The sequence below is a fragment of the Naegleria gruberi genome (genome assembly GCF_000004985.1).
Source record: "Naegleria gruberi genomic scaffold NAEGRscaffold_2, whole genome shotgun sequence".
NCBI classification, from domain to species: domain Eukaryota; phylum Heterolobosea; class Eutetramitea; order Acrasida; family Naegleriidae; genus Naegleria; species Naegleria gruberi.
Window position 1 is genome coordinate 737,275 of NW_003163325.1, and position 22,794 is coordinate 760,068.

At 33.1% G+C, this 22,794-nt stretch overlaps 9 protein-coding genes across 9 annotated transcripts; 4 read left to right on the forward strand and 5 right to left on the reverse strand.

Moving 5' to 3' along the window:
- Positions 1 to 149: 149 nt before the first annotated feature.
- Positions 150 to 3,436, forward strand: NAEGRDRAFT_62011 (uncharacterized protein; the record flags this gene model as incomplete). Its single annotated transcript, XM_002682669.1, has 4 exons — positions 150 to 364; positions 417 to 846; positions 884 to 1,823; positions 1,866 to 3,436. The coding sequence occupies 4 exons, from the start codon at positions 150 to 152 to the stop codon at positions 3,434 to 3,436; spliced, it is 3,156 nt and encodes a 1,051-aa protein (XP_002682715.1).
- A 1,376-nt stretch (positions 3,437 to 4,812) lies between these two features.
- NAEGRDRAFT_62012 (uncharacterized protein) lies at positions 4,813 to 8,892 on the reverse strand (the record flags this gene model as incomplete). Its single annotated transcript, XM_002682893.1, has 6 exons — positions 4,813 to 7,130; positions 7,173 to 7,388; positions 7,432 to 7,678; positions 7,723 to 8,092; positions 8,168 to 8,442; positions 8,485 to 8,892. The coding sequence occupies 6 exons, from the start codon at positions 8,890 to 8,892 to the stop codon at positions 4,813 to 4,815; spliced, it is 3,834 nt and encodes a 1,277-aa protein (XP_002682939.1).
- Positions 8,893 to 9,198: 306 nt separating this feature from the next.
- NAEGRDRAFT_62013 (uncharacterized protein) lies at positions 9,199 to 10,290 on the forward strand (the record flags this gene model as incomplete). Its single annotated transcript, XM_002682670.1, has 3 exons — positions 9,199 to 9,508; positions 9,641 to 9,815; positions 9,873 to 10,290. 3 exons carry the CDS (start codon positions 9,199 to 9,201, stop codon positions 10,288 to 10,290), a joined length of 903 nt encoding a protein of 300 aa, XP_002682716.1.
- A 72-nt stretch (positions 10,291 to 10,362) lies between these two features.
- Positions 10,363 to 11,856, reverse strand: NAEGRDRAFT_1087 (uncharacterized protein; the record flags this gene model as incomplete). Its single annotated transcript, XM_002682894.1, has 2 exons — positions 10,363 to 11,076; positions 11,122 to 11,856. Coding segments are annotated over 2 exons (1,449 nt in total), but the record flags the coding sequence as incomplete, so codon positions are not given.
- A 481-nt stretch (positions 11,857 to 12,337) lies between these two features.
- On the reverse strand, positions 12,338 to 13,879 carry NAEGRDRAFT_77947 (pleckstrin-like domain-containing protein). Its single transcript, XM_002682895.1, has 2 exons — positions 13,730 to 13,879; positions 12,338 to 13,597 (listed from the first exon to the last, which is right to left on the reverse strand). Exon 2 carries the CDS (start codon positions 13,539 to 13,541, stop codon positions 12,384 to 12,386), a length of 1,158 nt encoding a protein of 385 aa, XP_002682941.1. The 5' UTR covers positions 13,542 to 13,597; positions 13,730 to 13,879; the 3' UTR covers positions 12,338 to 12,383.
- Positions 13,880 to 13,976: 97 nt separating this feature from the next.
- Positions 13,977 to 18,441, reverse strand: NAEGRDRAFT_77948 (serine/threonine-protein kinase; the record flags this gene model as incomplete). Its single annotated transcript, XM_002682896.1, has 1 exon — positions 13,977 to 18,441. The coding sequence occupies one exon, from the start codon at positions 18,439 to 18,441 to the stop codon at positions 14,008 to 14,010; it is 4,434 nt and encodes a 1,477-aa protein (XP_002682942.1). The 3' UTR covers positions 13,977 to 14,007.
- Positions 18,442 to 18,579: 138 nt separating this feature from the next.
- Positions 18,580 to 20,133, reverse strand: NAEGRDRAFT_62017 (silent information regulator family protein; the record flags this gene model as incomplete). Its single annotated transcript, XM_002682897.1, has 1 exon — positions 18,580 to 20,133. One exon carries the CDS (start codon positions 20,131 to 20,133, stop codon positions 18,580 to 18,582), a length of 1,554 nt encoding a protein of 517 aa, XP_002682943.1.
- An 886-nt stretch (positions 20,134 to 21,019) lies between these two features.
- NAEGRDRAFT_45526 (uncharacterized protein) lies at positions 21,020 to 21,466 on the forward strand (the record flags this gene model as incomplete). The annotated part of the gene is made up of 1 exon (XM_002682671.1): positions 21,020 to 21,466. One exon carries the CDS (start codon positions 21,020 to 21,022, stop codon positions 21,464 to 21,466), a length of 447 nt encoding a protein of 148 aa, XP_002682717.1.
- Positions 21,467 to 21,891: 425 nt separating this feature from the next.
- Positions 21,892 to 22,521, forward strand: NAEGRDRAFT_62019 (uncharacterized protein; the record flags this gene model as incomplete). Its single annotated transcript, XM_002682672.1, has 1 exon — positions 21,892 to 22,521. The coding sequence occupies one exon, from the start codon at positions 21,892 to 21,894 to the stop codon at positions 22,519 to 22,521; it is 630 nt and encodes a 209-aa protein (XP_002682718.1).
- Between the last annotated feature and the right edge of the window lie 273 nt (positions 22,522 to 22,794).

Sequence of the window (22,794 nt, forward strand, 5' to 3'; positions counted from 1 at the left end):
TCGGAACATATTAATATTACCTCATCAATTATCATATTCAATTCCCTCTCTATAATATGTTGCATTTAAAAATATCATGATATAGAACCTGGTATTTTAGGTGAGGTTATGATGATGTTTTTTGTAGTTCAAAACAGCGCCAAAAAAAAATGAATAGACTCCTCAGTACCTCTCACCAAAGCTCTGAGGCAGATTTAAATTTTGAAATCGGAACCCTCATTGATAAGGTGGCAACAGCACACTCCCGTTCTAAACAACGTAGTAATTCTGTAACAAAACCAAGGAAGATTAAATTGGCTGAGCCTGTGGAAGCTGCTATTGATAAACAAGTAGAGGAGGATTTATTTACCTATCCATTCATATCGTATGTATTTAGTGATACATATTTTATTGGAATATTTATATTGATTTAATAGTAATGATCCAGCTAGTAATTTAGAAGATGATCAACTTCAGAGAAAATATCCAGTCACCAACTTGAATGCTGAAATAAGATTGAAAAAACAAAAGGAACTTGTAGAGAAAATCAGTTTTTCTGAGCACAAATACCAATCCATCTTTGCTTCCTCCTTTCCCCTTAAACCTCTAATTCCATTTTTCAAGTATCTTGTCTCTCCAGTGAAGGGAAATTATCTTCCTGACCAACATAATATTGTCACAAAGTCTAAATTGCGAATATCATTACCGTACACAGTCGTTTTTGGAATTTCTGAAAGTCCAGTGTTGTACTATACAGATGTAGATGGTTATGTTGTAAGGGTTGATAATGTAGCCTTCAAGACGATAAAACAAAAACTAACTTATGGAACTACCTCAGATTCTGACGTGGCTGTTGTCATGAAAAGAGTAAGTATTACTGGAATTAGATAACTAATCTATTTAGTTGGTTCCTGGTGAAGTTACTACCAATGTTGCCTCTCTACTGAGTGTTAAGCAATTATTAACAATTTTGGATGCTCAAAATACTGGACTCTGTGTTTTCCAAAGATATGTAAAATCGAGTGGAAGCAAAGCATCAGTTGCCAGGATTATTTGGAATTCAACTAGACCTGTCTCTGGATATGTTCTTTCAAACAAAAAGACCACAACAGATCCATTTGAAAAAGAGGCAACAAATAGGCTATTAACAAATACAGATAATGCAAATAATATTGATATTTTCCAATTGAAAGCAGCAGCTTTAGGAAGTATAGGAGTTCAAATGAACAATATTGTAAAATATTTGGAAAGTTTACCAAAACTTAAATGTAAATTCGAAACATTTGCTGCAGATTTTATCAGAGACGATGATGGGAGGTATTGGTTTATCCAAGCCAAAGCATTTACAATTGAGGAAAAAAAGATCAAAAAACCAAGTTCGGAAGAGGAAATTCCAGAGGAAAGAAATATCAAAGCAAAATCATACTATCTCAAAAGTAAAGAGTGCAAAATGTGTCTCAATCTGTTCCCTCCCACTGATTTGAGTTATTCCATGACTCTAAAGATGATTTATGCTACTGAACAACACTTGAAGAGAAGAGCTGTAAAATTAGCTTGGTTTGATAGACCTGAATTTAAAGGAACATCAGAAACTTCAAGCTGGTACCAGGAGTTTAAGGTTTGCAAACCATGTTTTGACATGTACTTACAAGAGCAAAAGCTTGCCAAAGTTGAGCTCCAGTTTGCAAAGGCAATTGGTATTCCAGTAACTAAGAAAATTAATGACGATGCTTCAATTTTGGAATCATTACAGCATAGGTTGTCGAATCAAAAGAGGCTTAATTGCGATACAAAGGAAATGCCAAAAAGTTTATTAATGTACAGATTTATTGTTTACTTGAATGGTATGTTGTTTCCCTATTTATTATTCATTTTTGTAATTTCAGAGGTCAGAAATGTTCCAGATAATTTATTAGCAGCTAAGAAAGTTCAACTTAAGGTAAAACTATTTGATACTGAATTATGTGTTCCTTTGAAAATGGAAGATGTGGATCCAAAGAAGAAGATTGCAGTTGGAAAATTGAGGGTATTCTACTTTTTCATTAAGAATCAGACACAATTCAGAGTCTTTCTGAAGAACCAAAGAGACATCAAGGTTGATCTTTGTGTAAATGGAAATGAAGTAATTGGAAAGGCAGTTCTAAATTTGAAACAATTCGAGAGTGGGTTATTGGACAAGTTGGATTACATGGTCCTTTTTTCTGCTACTGGACTTAAACTTTGTTCCTTGAGAGCAACTATTGGATTTGTGCAAATGAGTAATAAGGACATTACAAATCTCAAATTGACAGAGTGCAATTCAGGTGTATATATTCCTCCAGCTGATTTTTATACCGCAGATCCTTTGCCAGACGAGTGGATGGAAATGATTCCAACCCTAAAAACCACAAGAGAGGGAGCAAGAGAGATTGATGAATCAAACAAGAGAGATAGACCACAATCAGCAAGAACTATGGTTCCAAAACTTGCCACATCCACAATTGAAAGAAGGCCATTCTCAGCCACTCTTCAGAAACGACCAACAACGCCTTCTCAAACTCTCACTAGAAGAGCAGCCATGAGTGCAACTCCAAGAAATACTTCTTCAACACCTTCCTACGCCAAATCTATCGGAAATTTGAAAAAGAGGCCAGCATCCCACAGTGGACAAAGACAAGTTTATAATGGTTCTCAAGTGAGTGACTACTATGATTACACTTCATCAACCTTAACATCAGACCTCAATACCATAACATGGGATGAAAGAGATACAAACACAAAGAAACCAACTGGAATTGATGCCTTCTTGGGTAATGTCACTTTTGGAACAGATAACACACCCGAAGTTTACAGGCCAGCCTCAGAGGCAAGAATGCATTTTGCTCATGATGAGCTTATTTGGGAATGGTCAATTAACCAGTTTACTGTTAAGGATCTCAAATCATCGGTTGACGAATGCTGGATATTAACCATAGATATTTTTGGTGTGATGAAAAAGGAATACGAAAGTTTCCAAATTTTTAACGAAGGTCCACTAGTATTTGATATTGAAGATAAGGTTTTCTTGTCAGCCTCTCGAGACAACCTTAGCAGCTACTTTGACAAGGAAAGGATAATGAAAATAACCTTAAAACAAAAATATGTTAATAGAAATGAAATGGTTGCATTGTTTGATTTGAGGCAATTATTGAAAAGAGAGAATGCTCAAATCTTTTTGGAGGCTGCTATTACAGATGCTTCTCATGCAGAAGAGATTAGGTGTGGAATTGTTGGAGAGGATAGTGATCAAGAAAGTGATGATGAGGAGGAGAAATTAAGCAGAGATGAGATGAAGCTTGGTACGATTTCAACCTATTGCAGTTATACCAAGATGGCCAAGACGAATGATGTGGCAACTGAAAATGTTGAAGTCTTCCAAATTGAGGAGTATAGTATCACTTGCTTTAAAACTGTACCTGACTGGTTTGAGAAGAAATAGTTTATTATTTCTTCAACATTGAGACAACAACCTTGAGAGTTTCTATTGAATTAGGTTTCAATTGAAGTGTTCCGGGTGATGGATTTTTAAACAGGTACAGAAATACCATGCCATTAATACCATTATTCTTCAACTTTTCCAACTCTCCTACATCAAACAGATTTCCAATAGCACTCGTCAATAAATTATGCAAACTTTCTGGATTGAGACGACGTATTTCTGCTTCTTGTTTTTCAGAAAAAAACATTAGTCCTGGTGGCGTTCTAAGATTTTGAACGGCAAGGTTTAACGTAATCATTGTACCTTGTTGTAAATTGAAAGGATTCAATTGTAATCCATCATGTTCAAACCAAGAAAGGAATTCTGATCCAGAGACGTTATTAAATCTAAGCTTTTCCAATTCTCCACAACTCAAAATATCTCCAACAGCCTTGTCAAGTGTTGATACTAGTTTTTCTGCATTCATCATTGACAGTTCAGCTTTAGAAAAGTTTGACATGTAGCTAGGATCACTCTTCTTGTCAGCTTCATTGTCAATTTGAGTGAGATCCGTTTCATTCACTTCTAATATTGTATTTGAATCCTTTTCTACTTCTTTATATTTTTGTGAATTGCAACAGTGTAATTGTAGTCTCCCTAGTAGGCTAGAAATATGACATTCAAAATACTCTACATAGGATGGAATTTCGTGATTTAGTAGTGTGACATGTTCCGATTTGGGTAATGTATATCTCATATCTTCGTCTGTTAAATTTTTACAATCTATTAATTTCCTCTCATTTATCTTTTGACTTGGAACTATATAATTCGTTATTGAAATCTTATATATTTTAACTTTAATTATTCCACACATTGGAGGAACAGTTTTTGTCAACATGTCATCCCACCAAAATACCAGAGGAAATGATTTATCATTATCAATAATTGAACAAAATACTCTCTTTCCATTTGGAGGAACAAATTGTGTCATTGATTCCTTTACTTCCTTTCCATTAATATTAAATATAAATATCAAATTTTCATGAGGTAAATTATTTTCCACCAATACACCAAATCTTTTAAGTTTGGATCTATCCTCATCATCCACAACTTTACAAAAATATACTTCCTCTCCCGGCCGTTTTGTATGTTCCAATACTTCCCACGTGCGTACATCATCATCCGATCGTTCATCATTTAAATCTTTGACCACAACACGTGCCGAGTACATTTCCGAAGCCATCATCATTTTTTTTTCAATTTTTATAATTTTATTCTAAGAGTAAATTCCATTTTTTTCCACTGTAGAAAAATGCTTGTTTTCTCTTTTTACATCGAACATTTATTGAAATTTACAACATGAATTCCTGACACAGAATATTGCCATCAACAACTTGTTAAACCTTCTTTGATCTTAATAATAATTGATCAAAACTCATTCTAGGAGCTCTATCTTCTTCATCCTCTTCCTTGATTGAAGATGTGTTTTGAGGTGGTCGAAGAAGTAAAGCTGATGAGGATGGTCGATTATTTCCATTATTATTATTATTACTTGTAGTCGGTGATGTATGTGGTACCACTAAGGAAATTGGTGGAGAATTTGGAGAAACAACAATTTGAGGATCTGTGAAAACATCCCTATCCAAGTTGACCACTATTTCCTCTTCACTGAGAACTATTTGAGAAGTATTAGATGGTGTTGTAGCATTATTAGACTTTTCCTTGTTGTAATTTTTCAAAAGAGTTTGATATCTACATCTCTTTCCACATATTATTAAAACATCCATCGAGTGCAACACTGTTGAAAGGGACGGATTGGTGTAGGTATATCTGTGTTGCTCCTCTTTTGATTTGTTCATCCGACTTAGAGCCATCAAGATCAAGCCATGCTCATAAAAGTTAGATATCATGTCAAATACTGTCGATCCAACATAAATGGCATGGACTGGTACTTCAAACAGAACTGATTGATTGTCTCCAGCTACAAATTCATCAGCAATTAATTGATCCAAGAGTTCAGTAATTCTCTTATTATAGAACGATTGAGCCAAAATTCTTGAAAGGAAGGAAGAAGATGGGAAAATCTTTCCAGAAATATACAAATCAGAAAATAAACAAAATCTATCAAATTCATCCAAGTTATGTTCAATAATTCCTCTTTCTTGCAGTGTCATAATTTTTTCATAAGTGGAAACGCCATCGTGTTGAATAAATTTCAAATTGGAACGATTACACAATTCAATCATGAAAAACTTGTTAGAATCGATAAAATCAATAGATAGTGCTAGCTTAATGGCCTCTGAATCGATATTATAATCATTCTGTTCTTGATCTACTGCTTCCTCAGTAATATTATTCTCAATATTGACTAATTTTTCCTCCTGAGTAATGTAGAGGATGGATTTAGAAAGGTGAGCTCCTGCTTTTCTCAAATCAAAACTTTTTGATGGATTACCACTAATAAAGTACACATTGGAAAAGAATTTGAGCCTTTCATATAAAAAAACAAAGTACTTGTCAACAAATGGACTCATAAATACTATTTGAGTGAAATAATTTTGTCTTGATAGAGATCTAATGATAGAACAAATGATGGCAGGTTGTTGAAATTCTCCAATGATTAGAATGTGATCTCTAATGAGAGTAGGGATTCTATAGTTCGTAATTAAAAAGTCTTCCTTTGAACGAGGGATATTGGACACTAGATTATAGGTCTTTTGAACTTCTGAATAAAATTCACCTTCGAGACGTTTTCGTTCTTCTGGTTTTTTCTGTTTGATAGCTTTTAGTAGGCATCTCTTTTGTAAAAAGTAAAACTCTGGTGAAATAAGCTTTAGCAGAATCTCCATGTGTAGTGTGCTCAATTCTTCCTCTGATGGTTCATCATGTTTGTCTCTCAAGAGGTAAATGTCAGCTTTTCTTGATTCTGAGCTGATACTCTTTCTACGAGTACGTGTTGCATTTGCTGCCATCAATAACTTGTTAGGAAGAGTCTTCTTTTCTACAACCTTCTTTCTATGTTTTTCAGAGATTTTCATTACTTCCTTATTTTCATTTTTGTGAATGCCTTCAAAATCCATCTGCTCCTTAGCCAGATAATCAGCATAGTTTGGATCATAGAATTCGTCACCCAATTCTTCAATGATTTTTTGGGAATTGTAAATGAAGGGTTTTGCAGTTTTTAGTTTCTTTGTGGTTTTGATCTCTTCATCTTCAGAGGATTGGTAATTTGATACTTCCTTTGCATGTTTATGACTTTTGGCAATACAAAAACATCTATCTCCTTCCTTGATTAAATAATTTGTTGGATTGACTAATATATTTCCATTTACATCCTCCACAGCAAAAATATTAACCTCTGACTTGGTAATCAACAAGAAAGCAGCATCAATAAACAAGCTATTATAAAAAGCAGGACTAAAATCAACTCTATAAATTTGGCAATTTAGACCTTCAGAGTATTCTAGAATCCACTTATTTTCAATGTATAAATTATCATAAAAATTCTTGGAACCGTTGGTGATCTCTACAGCACTCATAATATTAAACAGAAATGTTCCAATTCCTGACGAGACAGCGGAAGCTGACAAAACTTTTGAACTGATGGATTCATTGCAGACGATAACTTTGGCACCAGCCTTGATCAAATATGGTTTCGATTCTACCAAGTTGATTTGGGCAAATACTTTCAAATTCTTATTGAAATTTCTTAAAGCTAAGATATGATTTATATAGAAAATGTAAATTGACTACTTACCGATTGTGGTCATTATTATGCTATTGTCTTGTTTTCTAGGATGCCCAATCTTTGGACTATTCAACAAGATAACTGAATGAGCTGTTGGTATCTCTAATAGTTGCATAATATCAAAATCCATAATGTCACCAGTATAAATGTAAATGTAGGATCGATAATTGTTTTTCCTCAATGATTCTCTCAATTGTTCAGAAAGTTCCTTATTCTTGAAAACGCCTATTTTCATTCCAATAATTAGTGAGAATAACTTTCAACTTACAAATCAGTTTCTTTGTTTTTTTCTTATTGAATTTGTGAAAGAAATGTTTGATAAAATCCACAACTTCATCATGACGAGCACTGCCCGACACTACAACATGCTTTTTAAGAATTAAATTTTTCACCTTGAAAATGTTATCTTCACTGGTGATAATATCATAAATTCCACTCAACTGAAGTGGTATTAGTGAAACACCAACCAAAAAGAAGAGAATAACAGCGTATCTAGAAACTGGATTGGATGGTGACTACAACAAGTGTTATCCACAACTAAAATTGAATAAAAACCTACAATATCACCATAACCAATTGTAAAGAGTGTAATTACAATAAAATATAAACAATCGTGGAAGTAAATATCCTTATCTGAAAAGAATGCTTCACACCACTGAAAAATTCCTGAAAAGAGTATCAGTAAACAAATTACAGTCAATCCCAATTCAATAACCTTAGCAGCAACAGAGTTAATATCACCCTTTCGAGAAATCTTCTTCACCAAAGGAATTACTCTCAACAATCTCAATACTCTCAGTAAACCAACCAATGCATATGTATTTCCTTCCAACCATTCATTACGTTTAAAAGAAACAACAATGAGCACAAAGGAAGGAATTACCGTAACATAGTCCAAAATTGATAATGGATTAATGAAATAAGTGAGTCTGAATAATTATTCCAATAATTCCAAATTATCATCAATTAAATATTACAATTCTTAATTAAATTAACACACATACTTTTCCTTTGAAAGAAAAAAATTAATCACAAAAAACAAAATGAAAAAGGCAATAAAAACCAAATCCAAAATACTCAATGATACCAAACGACTTTCAATGTCAATCTGAATATAAGATGCTGCAATATATTCTGCAGCAGAAAGTACAGACAAGAGAGTTTGAAATAATTCCAATTCCAATTGTACTCCACCCAATCGTTTCTTTATGATATTCTTTCTAGATTTTTTCCATTCAAAAGTACGATTATTACCTATTTTCTCATTCTGTAGCACAGACTATTTAAGGTTTCATGAATAAAATTCATACTAGATACTCACTTTGTGCACGGCACTATTACTGAACATTTTTTGCATATATCCCATCATTTGAGAATTGGATACATTTCCATCACTATCAGCAAATGTTATGTGATTGTGTTTTTCTGTTATTAATGTTGGGGTCATGTTATTATCATTGGCAGTAATAGTAGACTGTTTATGTTGTTGTTGAATAGACGAAGAGAGAGGATCGGAATTTAGAGTTTGTTTGTTTTTATAATGATGATGATGATGATTATTTATATGTACAATATCGTGTTGTGGTTGATGATGCGAGAGAGGTGATGAAGGTGGACTCTGTGAAGATGAGCTTGACGTTATTTGATATCTTTCAATAACCACCTCCTCTTTAACTTTCTCAATATTATCCAAATCCTCTGTTGATGATCCTAAACAGAGTTGACTCATTTTTTTAGTATCCATTCTCTATTTGAAAACTATGGTCTCCACTCTCTAATAATATTAAACAAGGGATGATCCTTGTTTAATGTGAACGTTGAAACAGAACATTAGAAGGAACATGGAGAGAGAAAATGAGTATTAGAATTTTCAATATTTCAAAAGTCCTCTTTCAGACCAGTGATGTTACAATGAGGTGAACAACAAGCTCCAGCCACACCTTGAACAAACAATTTAATTGACAAGAAAAGAGATTATGATTGAGATTTCAAATAGATTTTCAATAATTTAAAAAATTAAATTTCTAAAAAAAAAATGTCCGTTACAATCAAATCAACAAGTAAATGTTTTGGTGGCTTAATTTTGGAGTGTACTCACACTGCTTCTACTGTTCAATGCCAAATGAATTTTCATATTTATAAACCACCAAAGGCATGTTTGGGTGAAAAGGTTCCTATTGTTGTCTTCTTGTCTGGATTGACTTGTAATGATACTAATTTTATTTTCAAAGCTGGAGCCATGTCCATTGCTTCACAATTGGGATTAGCACTTGTATGTCCAGATACAAGTCCAAGAGGTTCTGATGTTGCTTCATCGGATAGTTGGGATTTTGGTCAAGGTGCAGGTAAGAGACAACAAAAACATTTCCGAATTTTAATTTTATATTTGTTTTATATATTTTAATAATGATTATGATGATGAAATGTGTAATGATCATGAAATCAATTGATTCACAATTCTAAATATATATATATAGGATTTTATTTAAATGCTACACAAGAACCATGGGCTAAACATTTTAGAATGTATGATTACATTGTCAAGGAGTTGCCTTCTGTTTTGATTGAAAATTTTGCAAAGGGTGAAAATGCTTGGCTCTTATTGGATAAGGAAGATCAATTACGTCAAAGTATTTTCGGTCATAGTATGGGGTATGTCAATAGTGTGTGAATTATTATTTAAATATATTATTTCAAAATATTATTTAGAGGATTGGGAGCTTTAGTTGTTTATTTACGTAATTTGGAATTGTATCATAGTTGTTCTGCCTTTGCTCCAATTAGTAATCCAACAGATGCTGAATGTGCATGGGGACAAAAGGCTCTCAAGGGTTATTTGGGAGACTCAGAAGAAGCTCGTTCTACATTGTGGGTTCAACATGATCCAAGTGTACTTTTGAGTAATTTGACAAATGTTAGTTTGGTGAAGGAAATCTTGGTTGACCAAGGTAGTGAAGACAAATTCTTACACTCTAAACAATTGCAAGTTGACAAGTTGGAATCTGCTGCCAAGAAGGTTGGAGCTTCACTCACCTTAAGAATGCAAGAAGGTTATGATCACAGTTATTACTTTATTCAATCCTTTGTTAAGGATCACCTTGAACATCATGCTAAATTTTTGAATTAAATTATGGAAATATTTAGAATTAATATGTTAATTTTATTCAACACCAAATGTACTAGATTGTAGAGCTTTTTGAATTTGTAATTGCTTATCACGGTGATACTTTTGACATTCAGTAATACGATGTCCTCTACCTTGACAATATTTACATTCAACATTCTCCAAATGTGCATAAGGGTCATAAATAGATTGTAAAATTGGTGGAATACGTTGATTTGCCTCTTTCAACAAGTATTTCAAGTCCAATAAAATTTGTTCAGATTGATTCTTATTGATAAATGTGGTAGCCAGACCTGTTTTACCATTTCTACCAGTTCTACCAATTCTGTGGACATAGTTTTCAATTTCACGAGGCATGTCAAAGTTAATAACATGTTTTACATTTGGAAAATCGATACCTTTGGAAACAATGTCAGTAGCAACGAGTACATGCTTTTTTCCTTGTTTGAACGAGTCAATAGCATACTCTCTCTCACTTTGATCCTTACTAGAGTGAATAGAGACTGCTTCTACACCTTTCAATAGTAAATATTCACAAATTGTATCAACTTCACTCTTGTTCTGGGAGAAGATCAATACAGGTGGCGGTGTTTTTTGTAGAGCTTGGAGTAGATAGACAATCTTGTCTTCTTCTTGAACATATTCCACTTCTTGAATGACATCCAAATTTACAGCACCAGCTCTACCTACATTTACAATTATTGGTTGGTTCAATGTATTCATGGCAAGATTTTGAATCTTTTCAGGCATGGTAGCAGAGAAGAACACTTTTTGAATGTGATTATTATTCTTTTCACCACTCTGAGTACTCTCATTATTTTCATTATTCTGTACAAGGTTCAAGTGTTGGAATATTGTCTTGATATCCTCCTCAAAACCCAAATCAATCAATCTATCTGCCTCATCCATACAAACATATTTACAATCATTGAGTTGAATCTTATTTTCATTCAACATTTGAATCAAACGTCCAGGAGTAGCCACAACTATATGTATATAACCTCCACCACTACTATTAGAAGAATAATATCTAGAATTGGAATTGGATTGATTGAATATTCTCTCTTCCTTGATACCTCCCATACAGAGAGAAACATTGAGCTTAAAGGTTTGGGATCGTTTCTTTTCTTGTTCATTAATTCCATTAAAGAAATATTCTATAAATTCAAAGGTTTGCTTTGCTAATTCTCTGTTAGGACAGAGAATTAATCCTAGTGGTCCATTATTTCTCCTTATGCTTTTAGGTCTCGTTGCATATAAATGCTCATTCAAATAGGAATACATGATGATTGGCAAGGAAAAGACCAAAGTTTTACCCGAACCAGTAAAGGCGATACCAATGACATCTCTACCTTCCAATAGACATGGTAATCCTTGCATTTGAATTGGTGTAGGTGTTTCTATATTCTTTTCAAGTAAAAGCTTTAAAAGACATTTTGGTAATTTTAAATGTTCAAATGTCAAGATTGGTGGAGGAGCACAAACACCATCAACTTGGATGCCAAAATTTTTTCTGATTAAATCCAGTTCTTCTACTGTTAAATTCCTATAATATTCTGGAACTGTCCAACTATAATTTAATTTACGATTAATGTCACCAGTTAAATTGTTAACAGCACTTAGGAATGATTGATTCATTAATTCTTTAAGTAATTCATTTTCTTTTTGTTCCAATTTTTCCATGTCTGTTAATTGTGGTTGTGTTTCCTTCAATTCTCTATTCTTTTTCAATAAACTTGCTGAATTTTTACTAATTTCCTCTACTTGCTCGTTTTTGGTCAATTCTTGTAATAATTTATGTTTTTTATGTGTTGGAATTAAATCCGCATCAAAGTTATCTTCCTCAACAACTTTTGATCCTGTTGTATTCCGAGATCTTCTTTCCTCTCTCTTTCTTTTCCACTCCAAATAGTGTTGTGATGATGCTTCATCTTGTTGCTTTTCTTCACCATCAAAACTATTGCTGGCAACCATCTGCCTCTCTTTGTCGTCTGTTGTTGGCATTTTTTTTTAATTTTTTAAAGGCTTTTGTTTCTTGTTACTCCCTGTTCAATTTAACGTTGATAATTTATTAATAATGGTGAGAGATTTACATCTCAACATAATAGTAAACAATATTTTAACATGTAAAACCATTCATCTCTTTCAAATTCATTACTAAATTCAAAAAGCCACTTTTTCTTTTCAGTTCTATCATTAATTGTTAAGGTATTAAGTGATGAAATTGAAATATTCTTTTTCGGATTGTCATTAATGGTCAAGTAGCATAAATTGGAAAGTTCAATCTCTTCGAGTGGTTTCATTTCATTGTGAAATATGTCATTACTTGACCCATCTGCATTGAATAGAATTAGTTTAAATTTTTGATTGGAAGAGTGAACAAGTAGAATGTGTCTCTTCTTCAATTTACTGTTTTGGAAAAAGCTCTTTACATCCTTCTTATAGGCAGAACCTTGTTTCAGTATGGAAAATTTGAAAGCTTCATTAAATGTATTAGAATTCTTATTGATTAGATAGTGTGTGAGAGATTTTAATGATGACAAGTTTAAAGTTTGATTAGTATTTGGAATTTGACTATAAATATCATTTCCAAATAATGATTCAAATAATTCTGATGCTGAATCATCTATATTACATGTTGTTGATTCAATGGATGGAATTTTAATCCATTGATTATCCTTATTAATTACAGAAATGAGTGGAATAGGACTTTGAATAATTTGACTATGTTGATCTATTGATGATAAACCTCCTCCAATCATTGAATCCAGAATGTTAGTATTATTATTATTAGTAGTAGTATTGGGAGTAGCAGTATTATTTGTGCTATCAATACAAGTAGTGGTGGTATTGGAAAATACTCTCGAAGAAATGAAATACTCTCCATTATCAATATGATTTTCATTGATATAATCTGAGAGGAGATTGAAAATATTTTGTGAATTTTTACATTCTTGTAAACTTGTTTCCAATAATTCTTGTTTATCAAAATAGGAAAGATATTTTGGCAATTGATTTTTAGCAATAATGTAATGATCAGGGATATTTGCATTCGTTAAACTATTGATAAATAATAATGTTGACGAAATAAAACGAATCATTAATTTAAACAAATGATTAACTTGTTCTTCACTTTCCATAGATTCGTTATTTACCACCTTCTTCAGTGCATCAAGCTTTTTGAAAAAGCTTTCCACCTTGTATTTCATAAAAACATCCAATCCGATAGAACTTTTCATTATTGGATGAACCATTGCCTCGAGTGGAATATTTCTATGAGGAGGAGTAATGACCTCTCTCGTAAATGGATCTATTTAATATATTATTAATAATATATTTCAATGATTATATTTTGGATCAAGATTTGAATAATAATAAAATGCATTTTCAAAAATATAATATATTGTTGTATGATTTGTAGTTGTAGAATTTAAATATTTACCTGTCTTGTTGGTTTTTATCCAATCTAGAATTTTACTTTTTTCATAAATTCTTCCATTCAACAAGGCTGGTTCTACAAATATTGTTTCAGTTAGGGAACAAATGAAATGCACCGGTGTATCAAAGTCATCACTGAAAAACTCCTCCAAAGTTGACATGCTTGTTTTTTTTGCTTTGAACTGTGAAACGTACAGCCACCTGATGCTTGACATTTTGATTTTGGTGCACATTGAACTTGTATTACCATTGTAATGTACTCGAGGTTTATTAAACATATTATTACTTCCAAACCTTAAGTATACCATCTCTAGAGCTTGTCAATAGTAATGGTTGGAAGTGGCCTTTAGATACACCAGAGACAATCTTGATATCAGTAATTGTATCCAAATGATGAGTTTGTACAGGTTGAGAGAATGTTCCTCCCCTTCTACTGGCACTTGTAGATGTCAGAATATCACCCTTATTGAATGGAACAGCTTCTTCTGAGTAAACTGTGTACTTGTCTTCCTTTTTGGCAGAATAAATAAATGCTTGTTGCTGTTGTTGAGCTCCACTGACAACATAACTTTGCTCAATAGTGTTAGTATCCCAGAATCTGATAATACCGTCACTACTTCCAGAATAGAATGAGCCATCAAATTCATTGACATATAATGCATTTACATCAAAAGTTGGTTCTTCTTGGAAGTGTTTTGTTCTGTCCTTCATAATTTTACGAATTTCTCCAATAGCAAATCTATCACTTACACCAGTCAAATTTGATGTTACTGTAGTGGCATTTGTAGTCATTGGATTGGTATTTGGAGTAGTGTTATTACTCTTTTGCTTTCTAGAACTATCAGAACATCTGAATTTGAGTAAGGTAGATTGAGTTTCCAAATTCCACAAATCTACTTCTCTATTTTGTGATGCAATATATACAGAAGGTGCCATACTGGAGGTTTTTTGGAGTGGAGATGCTTTACAAATTCTATTGATGGCACTTTCAGTAATTCTATTATTTGTTACACTTATTTGATATCTCAAATCCCACAAAGTTACATAACCTCTCTTTGTGGAGGATAAGATCCAAGGCTCATTCATATCACCACAACAAATTTCAGAAATTGGTCCTTGTTCAAGTGATTGTTTTGATTTCCATGAGAATGCCTCTCTTTCACATCTTGGATCAATACCAACAATAATACCATTTTGATTACCACACACCAAGAGTGGTTGTTGATGATTTTGGAACGGTCTGATAACATTAATAGAAGCCTCTTGAGTCTTGGCTGTTTGTACAAATTTGGCACCAGAATCGCCAATAGTTATAGTATACATGGTTGTACCCAAATCAGCACTGAATACGTGAATCCAACCCTTATCTGTACATGCTGCAATCAATGGTGAAGAAACATTCAATATACCCACTGAATTAACTCTACCTCCTCCCTGAATGATTGTATAGGTCATTTTCGAGTTCATGGCAAAGTCTCTCTCAGTACTTGTCAAGTCCCATAATCTAACAGTGCCATCATTACCACCTGTTACAAACCAGCACAAACTATCGTGAACAGATATTTCATTAATAGATCCCTTGTGCTCTGTAGATTGACCAAATAAATTACCATTTGGTCTCCACTTGGCAATATTGGCTGATTTGAGAGGTGAAGTTACAGAGGAGAGGTTAGAGGTGGCGCCAACAGGATTACTTGTGGATGGATTACCAGATGATTGATTTGTTTTGAGTGGAAGAGTTTCTTCATCTTTCTTCTTACTACTTGGTTGTTTACCTGTGGAATTAGTTGATGCAGATGAATTACTTGCAGAAGGAATGGAAAAGAATGTATTCCATTCGTTATTATATTGTTTGGATTGTGCTGATTTGGATGCTGTTTGATTATTAACAATTGAGCTCGATTGTAAAGTAATGTAAGGACTTTCTATTGGTGTGAAATGACTTGTAAGTGGTAAGTTCAATTTGATAATATTGCTCGAATTGGAGTTATTAGAATCCATATTTTCTCCTGTATTTTCCCAACTCTTGGATTGTATGGCCATGGCAACTTGTGAAAGATATGGTTTGATAATCTCTAATTTTTTCAAGTCCTCTTCTGAAATGTTTGGTATTTTGGATGATATCAAAAGTGAGAAGGATTCAAATTTTTGTTGAGAATTCAAATCTTCCATTAAAATCTTGATAGACTTGTCAAAAATGTCTCTTTGAAGCGATTGTTTCAAACTTTCCAAAAGTGAATATTCATAAACTAGGAGAATATCGTGCTCTAAATGAGGTTTTAAAATTTCAATCAAGAAGCAACTAGTATCTGCCAATCCCAAAGTCTTACTAGCAGCAGAAAAGAATGCAACACTATTATATCTTATCCAAGTATTTGGATGGTAAAGTAAAAATGAAACCTTCTTGGCAATATCTACAATTGTTGATTTTTCAAACATTTGCAACTCACACAAAGTTACCAATCCATTAAGAGCTTGGTCAATAACAAACTCTTGTACATCGTACAATGCTTGCATAATACAAGGTAAAATAAATTCCTTCAATGAAGTTGGACCAACATATACAGAAATGCCAACAATTTGTTCAAAAAAGGCATGTCTCAGTCTCCATTGACGAGAGTTTAAGAATGTAATGACCATAGGTAGTACAAAATCGTTTGTCTTTCTCCTACCATAAAACATACAAAATGGTGTAATATTCTTTAAAAGTGCTACCTTCACAGGTGTACATTGATCCATAGAAAGTTCAAGAACAATCGAGGCAATTTCATCCTGTAATGAATTCAAATCAGTATCATAAGTTCCCTTTACCATAACTTGGGTAGTCATATTTTGTTTGATGATCTGACTCATTTCCAAAAATCTTCTTGCTTGATAAGCGAGTAATGGCAAATTTTCAGCAAAAGTGACACGAACCAAATCTGACTTGTCAGTTGAAATTATTCTCAGTGCTGGTAGAATGTAATCATTAAATAAATTGGACTCACTAGCTGAAAATGCTGTTATTTTTGCGAGAATATAAGTAAGAGTGTCTATAGCTTTTGATTTAACAAGTGGGGCCTGATCATTCAAAAGTGAACATGTGTATGGAATGAGTCTTTCCAATTTGGTATAGTTGGATGAAAAATCAGCTAACTTTTTCATTAAATCTAAACCTTGAACACGAACACTAACACTTTGAGCATTTCTTACACTGGAACAAAGTAGAGTGGCAATAATTTCAATTCCTTCATGAGAGTTGATTTGACTACTTTCAGATTTTTGAGTTAACTTTCTTCTTTCAACAAGCTTTTCAATGATATTATTATTGGTGGATTTTTCTTGTTGCTTTGTACTTGTCAATCCAACATTGGTCTCTGAAAGATTCCTTTCTCCAAATGCTTGCGTATTTTGAATAAGGTCTAGCAAGGAATTCTTATGAACCATAGATCCACCACTACTACTACTACTTTCAGAATTTTGAGTGTTATTACTTGAAGAATGATTACTTGATAAAGTAATTGTAGAGGATGTGTTGTTAGATAAGGTATTTTCTTGAGTTTCATTTTCAGAAATTTTAGAAATAATCATATCATACATATTCTCAATAGTTTGTATTCTCTTGTCACAATTCTTTTCTAACATTTGTATCATTACACTTTCATGAATAAATTTAAAATAATTTGGGAATATTCTTGGAGTGTACTTTTTAATGTACTCCTCTGCTGAAAATCTCTTATTAGGATCTAAATCTAACATATGTGATATCATTTCTCTTACATCCTTATCATCGATTCTTTCCATTAATTTTGAAAAGTGTTCAGTATCTCCCTTTCTATATGCAAGTAATTGTGAATAATCAAAGAGAGCTTCTCCATCAAGAAAGAGTTGTGCAATAACACATCCAACACTGAATATGTCCATCTTTTCTGTTAATTCTTCACCATTATTAGGATTGACATTTGTTGAAGATTGAGTATTTTCTTCGATTACAGTAACACTTTGATCAACTCCATTAATGTCAACCATAATAAAAGATGAATCTCTTGCCAATCTATTACTTGAATTTGGTGCAAGTCCATTGTTATTATTTAAATAAATATTAGTGTTTGTGTTTGAAGAAGGACAAAAACGTTCAGGAGCCAACAAACAAATTCTTCTTCCCGATGTATCAAAATAATAGGAAAAGAATGATGGATCATCATCAGGTATTCTAGAAGGTTTAAAAGGAGCCAAATCAGTTAAAAAGACCCAATCCCACGCTGTTAATATAATATTATCAGCTTTTAAATCTCCATGATAAATTCCCAATTTGTGTATTTGTTTCAACCCTTCAAGTATTTGAAAAGCGATCCAACGTTTTCCAATAGAACTAAAAAACGGTCTAGTACTAATTCTATCAGCCAAATTACTATAACAAAATTGTCTCACCAAATAACCAGCCTTGTCAGTTTCTACCATTCTATTATAACTTAAAACATTTGGTTGTGATCGGAGACTAAGTTTTTCATTGAGTAGTTTTAATTTTGCATGATGGGGTGCCAACGCCAGTGGTGGATCATCTTCCTTTTTCAAATATACTTTAACAACGACTGGCATACCCTCTTCAGTCCAACATTGCACACTTTTTAATAATCTACCTCCTCCTAATGTGTGATCTTGAACCAATCCCTCGGCCAAATCCTGCAAGTGGAGTTCTTGAAGAGATCCACTCACGGCCAATTGATTATTTCCCATTTTTTTAAATTTAATATTTATTTTCAAAACACGCTTTTATTTGTTTCGAATTCATAATGCACTGCTCACGTTTATTCAAATAAGACAAAAGCTAGCTAAAAATTTACAGTTTTAATACATTATTGGATCGTCTATTAATTAATTTATTGAAGATTCCCAAGTTTTATCTTTGGCATGGAATTTCAAACTCAAATCCAACTGTATCATGTCTTGAATCTTTTTATCACAATTCTTAATTTCAATGATATTGTTGGAAGTAGAAATGCCACAACTTGGTGCAAACTTAGTTGGATGAATTTGAACTGATAAATTATTCAATTCTCCAATTCTATCATTCTTGATTGAAAATTGATTGCTAGAGTTTAGAATTATATTATCATTAATCGTTACTTGGTCCAAAACATTGATCTGCTCAGATTTCATTTCCAATGTGTTATTATTGTACAATAAAGTTATATCCAAACTATATACATATTCGGGTATATCAATAATAAAATTATCAATAACCTTTCCCATCAAACGAGAAAAAAGCTCATCAGATTTACATCTAATAACTAAATTAGCATTATCATTGAAAGGAGTCAATTGTAGATTGCAAATAATTAACTTATGATCATCATTCATAGTAACAAGAGAATTAACAGGCTCTACAGATAACTTGGTACCCACAGCAAGTACAAGTGTTGAATTTTCAACAAATTTAACTGCCTTTTTCCACAATTTTTCAGATAACTTTTCTCCAAAGTTTACTATCAAATCCTTAAGTGGTCCTCCACACTGTTCACACTTGTTTACAGTAAGGTGATCATCTTTGAAATTTTCATTCCTATTCAAAATATTCCTGTAAATACTTTCACTTGTAGGGTGAACAATAATATCTTGTCTAATAAATGTCTTGTCACATTTTTCGCAATGCTCTTTATAGCTATTGCCATGAATTTCAATAGTATCACTTTCACTGATACCACTCTTCCAATGGAGATTGTCACTATTCTGTGTGATAATATATTTGATATATCCCATGTCGTACAGTTTTTTAATGGACATATGGGTAAGAGTTGGAAAATATTTCAAATTATCACTATCATTTGAATTTTTGGTGGTATCATCTTGTTTTAACCAAATACCATCCTTTCCTCTGTAGGTCTTTAAGCCAGCAGATGAACTTATTCCAGCACCTGTAAATAAACAAATTTTTCCCTTATGCTCTTTAAACAAGTCTCCCAAGTGAGCTATCTTAGGTCTGAGAAATTCGTCATCCTCCTCAAATTCTACGTCACTATCATAATCATTCTTTTCCAAATCACTATCACAATCCCTATCCTTCTTTTTTTTCTTTTTAGAGGATGAATCTTTCAGTGAATTCTTTCGTTTCTTTGGTGTTGTGTTTGATTTTACTGAACTTTCTGGTGTTTTTACAGTTTTTGATTCAGTTTTTTTTGGAGTAGGGTTGGATGTTTTCTTCTTTTTGGTTGGAGTTGTGTTGTAGACTGGTGAGTCACCATCGGAAGGGATGTTCTCCTCCTTCTTTGATTTGCTCTTTTTCTTATTCGATTTTACCCCTGTATCAATGTTCTCAGCTTTTGGTTTTTTAGAAGAAGAAGACGGTGTTTTGTCTGTAGTAGAGTTTGACTTTTTTCTCCTGGCTGTTCTGGGAGTTGTTGGTGTTGTGGCTGTTTGCTTTTCACTCATTTTTCTTTTTTCCTTTAATATTTAAATTCTATTATTCATTTTCCCGCCTTTTTCATTTGAGTGCATAAATTTAAGTATTATTAATTGTTTGCTATTGTTTAGTGGAGAATTGTCATCTTGTCAGACCGTATTGAAAATTAATTTAACAATATTACTTGTGTTTCATATCAAAATAATTTATGAAGGTTAAATATTGATAGGTTCTCTTCAATTGTTATTTATTTATCATTAACAATACATGTGAGAGATTGGAGAGCGGAACAAAATTCAAGTCGTCAGCACACAAGGGAATCTAGGCGCGGTCTTGCATTTTGTAAAATACTGGTTGATTTTTGCGTTTAAAAAAATTTAAACAACCTCTAAAAAAAATGTTGAGAAGACAAACCTCTACTTTCCTCGCCAAGTAAATATCACATTTATTTTTTTAATTGTATGACTAACACATTTGTGCTGCTATCTTTTTAAAATATAAATTTGCGCTCGCTTCCTACTATTAAACAACAATAGCGCTTTGAAGCAACAAAAGACCTACGGTTTTGCTACCTATGCCACAGCTACTCAAGCTGCTACTTTGGATGAAACTGTCAGAAAGGTTTTGAAGCCAGAAGTTTTGAAGGTCATTGAAGCCAAGACTGACTCTCTCTTGATCAAAAAATTGAACTTCTTGGGTAGATACTTTGTCTGCAGATTGAACGTTGCCAGCAAGTTGATCTTGAATTCCTTGTCTCAAGAAAACTGCTTCAGAATTATTGTTAACGAATTGGATGATCCATGGGAATACTACTGGAAGCAAGTTAGAAAGAACGGTAAGGACTCTCAAAAGTGGTTGGAAAGCTTGAGGGAAGTTAAGGACTTGCCAATGATTGCTGATAGATGTTGGAGAAACATGTTGCTCTCTGGTGTTTATCCAACTACTGAACACTTCAACACTTATCTTGATGTCTTGGCCAATACAAATGACAACTTCTACCTCCACGATACTTTCGATGATTTGAAGAGAAGAAACCCATATCAAAAGCCTGATGCTGCTACCTTCAACACCATGTTGGACAACTACATTAGACATCAAGATGGTCAAAGAGCCCTCGTCCAATTGGAATACATGAAATCAAAGAATATTGCTGTTGATGCTTCCTTGGAAGGTAAGCTTAAGGAACTCGTTGCTACCTATGATCACGAAAAGGGTGCCGCTTGGGCTTTGGACAGAGGTGCTGATAAGCCAGAATTCGAAGTTAAGAAGGAACAAGCTTTAGAAAAGAATCAAAACAAGATTTCTGATAACTTGGAAAGATACATCCAACCAGACTTCTCCAAGTTGGTTGTCCAAGAGTAAATTCATTGACATGCCATCACCATCACTTTTTGTATTTAAATTGAGGGACTAAGGTTCCGGGAGGTCCCGTCATTGGGAGTTTTAACATCGTTCAATTGAAAAATAAACGCTTCATTAAACATAAATTATTTAAAAATAATGTAATTATTATCTTGAAAATTAAAATAAATATATTTGAAAATTAAACACTCCAAGTGGCTTTATGTTTATTGTTGAAAATAGAATACAGAGGTTGATAATCAAAACTACTTGTTGATGTTCTCGAAAACCATTAATTGATTGAACCGCTAAAACACGTTACAGTAGTAGATTTGAAAAAACCAAGTTTAAAAAAAAATAAAACCACTAACTACAGTCCCTCAATTTGATAATTGTGGTTTTGCAACAGCTTTTCCTAAGGTATAACAACAATAAGAACAAACATCATGTATAGTACAACAAATTCAGAGGAATTTTCCAACAAGTTCCAACGATCTCTAGATGGTCCAAACAACCATAACATCTTTCCTAGACAATCCCCTTCCAATCATAATACGGATCCAAACTTGATGAGAACCACCCAATTGTTCCATTCAACAATTAATAGTAAATCAGTTACACTTCATAAGGGAACAGGTGGAGGTTTTCAAACAAACAATTTACCATTTCGCCCAACTGATAATGAAATTCCTGTTCAACCAGTGACAAGATGGAGAGACAGACTCATTGATCCTAATTGCCATCCATCAGATTTGTCAATGTCTCAATCAGCATTTAATAAGAAGGCTAGTTTATACAAGGAGAAGGAACATGCAGATGTTTTGGTTGAGACTTTAAAGAAATCAGCAGGGTATCAATCAAAAGTTGAGGATGATCCTCTCTTATCATCACATCCAACAGGATACAAGAGCAATTTTAAATCAAAGAACATTGTATCTGGGCAGGATTACCCAGATCATGTTGACTTACCAACCAGACAGCATGTTAGTGAAATGAAACAAAACTATACTTTTGGAGATCCTTATCAATTCAATTCATTTATGGACACTATTAAGAGTTCTAACGTAGAGTACTAATCCTTAAAGGACTATCGAATCAGAAAAAATCATTGGATAATATCTAATGATTTACTTGATGATTCCTTGATTCCTTTTGAATTAAACTTGATTGTAAATAATCACCACAATAAATAATTCGGAATTTTGTTTCACGTTCTCCGAATGTGGTTTATTGTTGGTGGGAACGTAAAATTGAAACGGTGTGAAAAAAAATGTCATCTATTGTATCCGCTATTACTCAACATTCTAATCAATTGTTAATCCTCGGCTTGGGTGCTGCTTTGGGTTTTG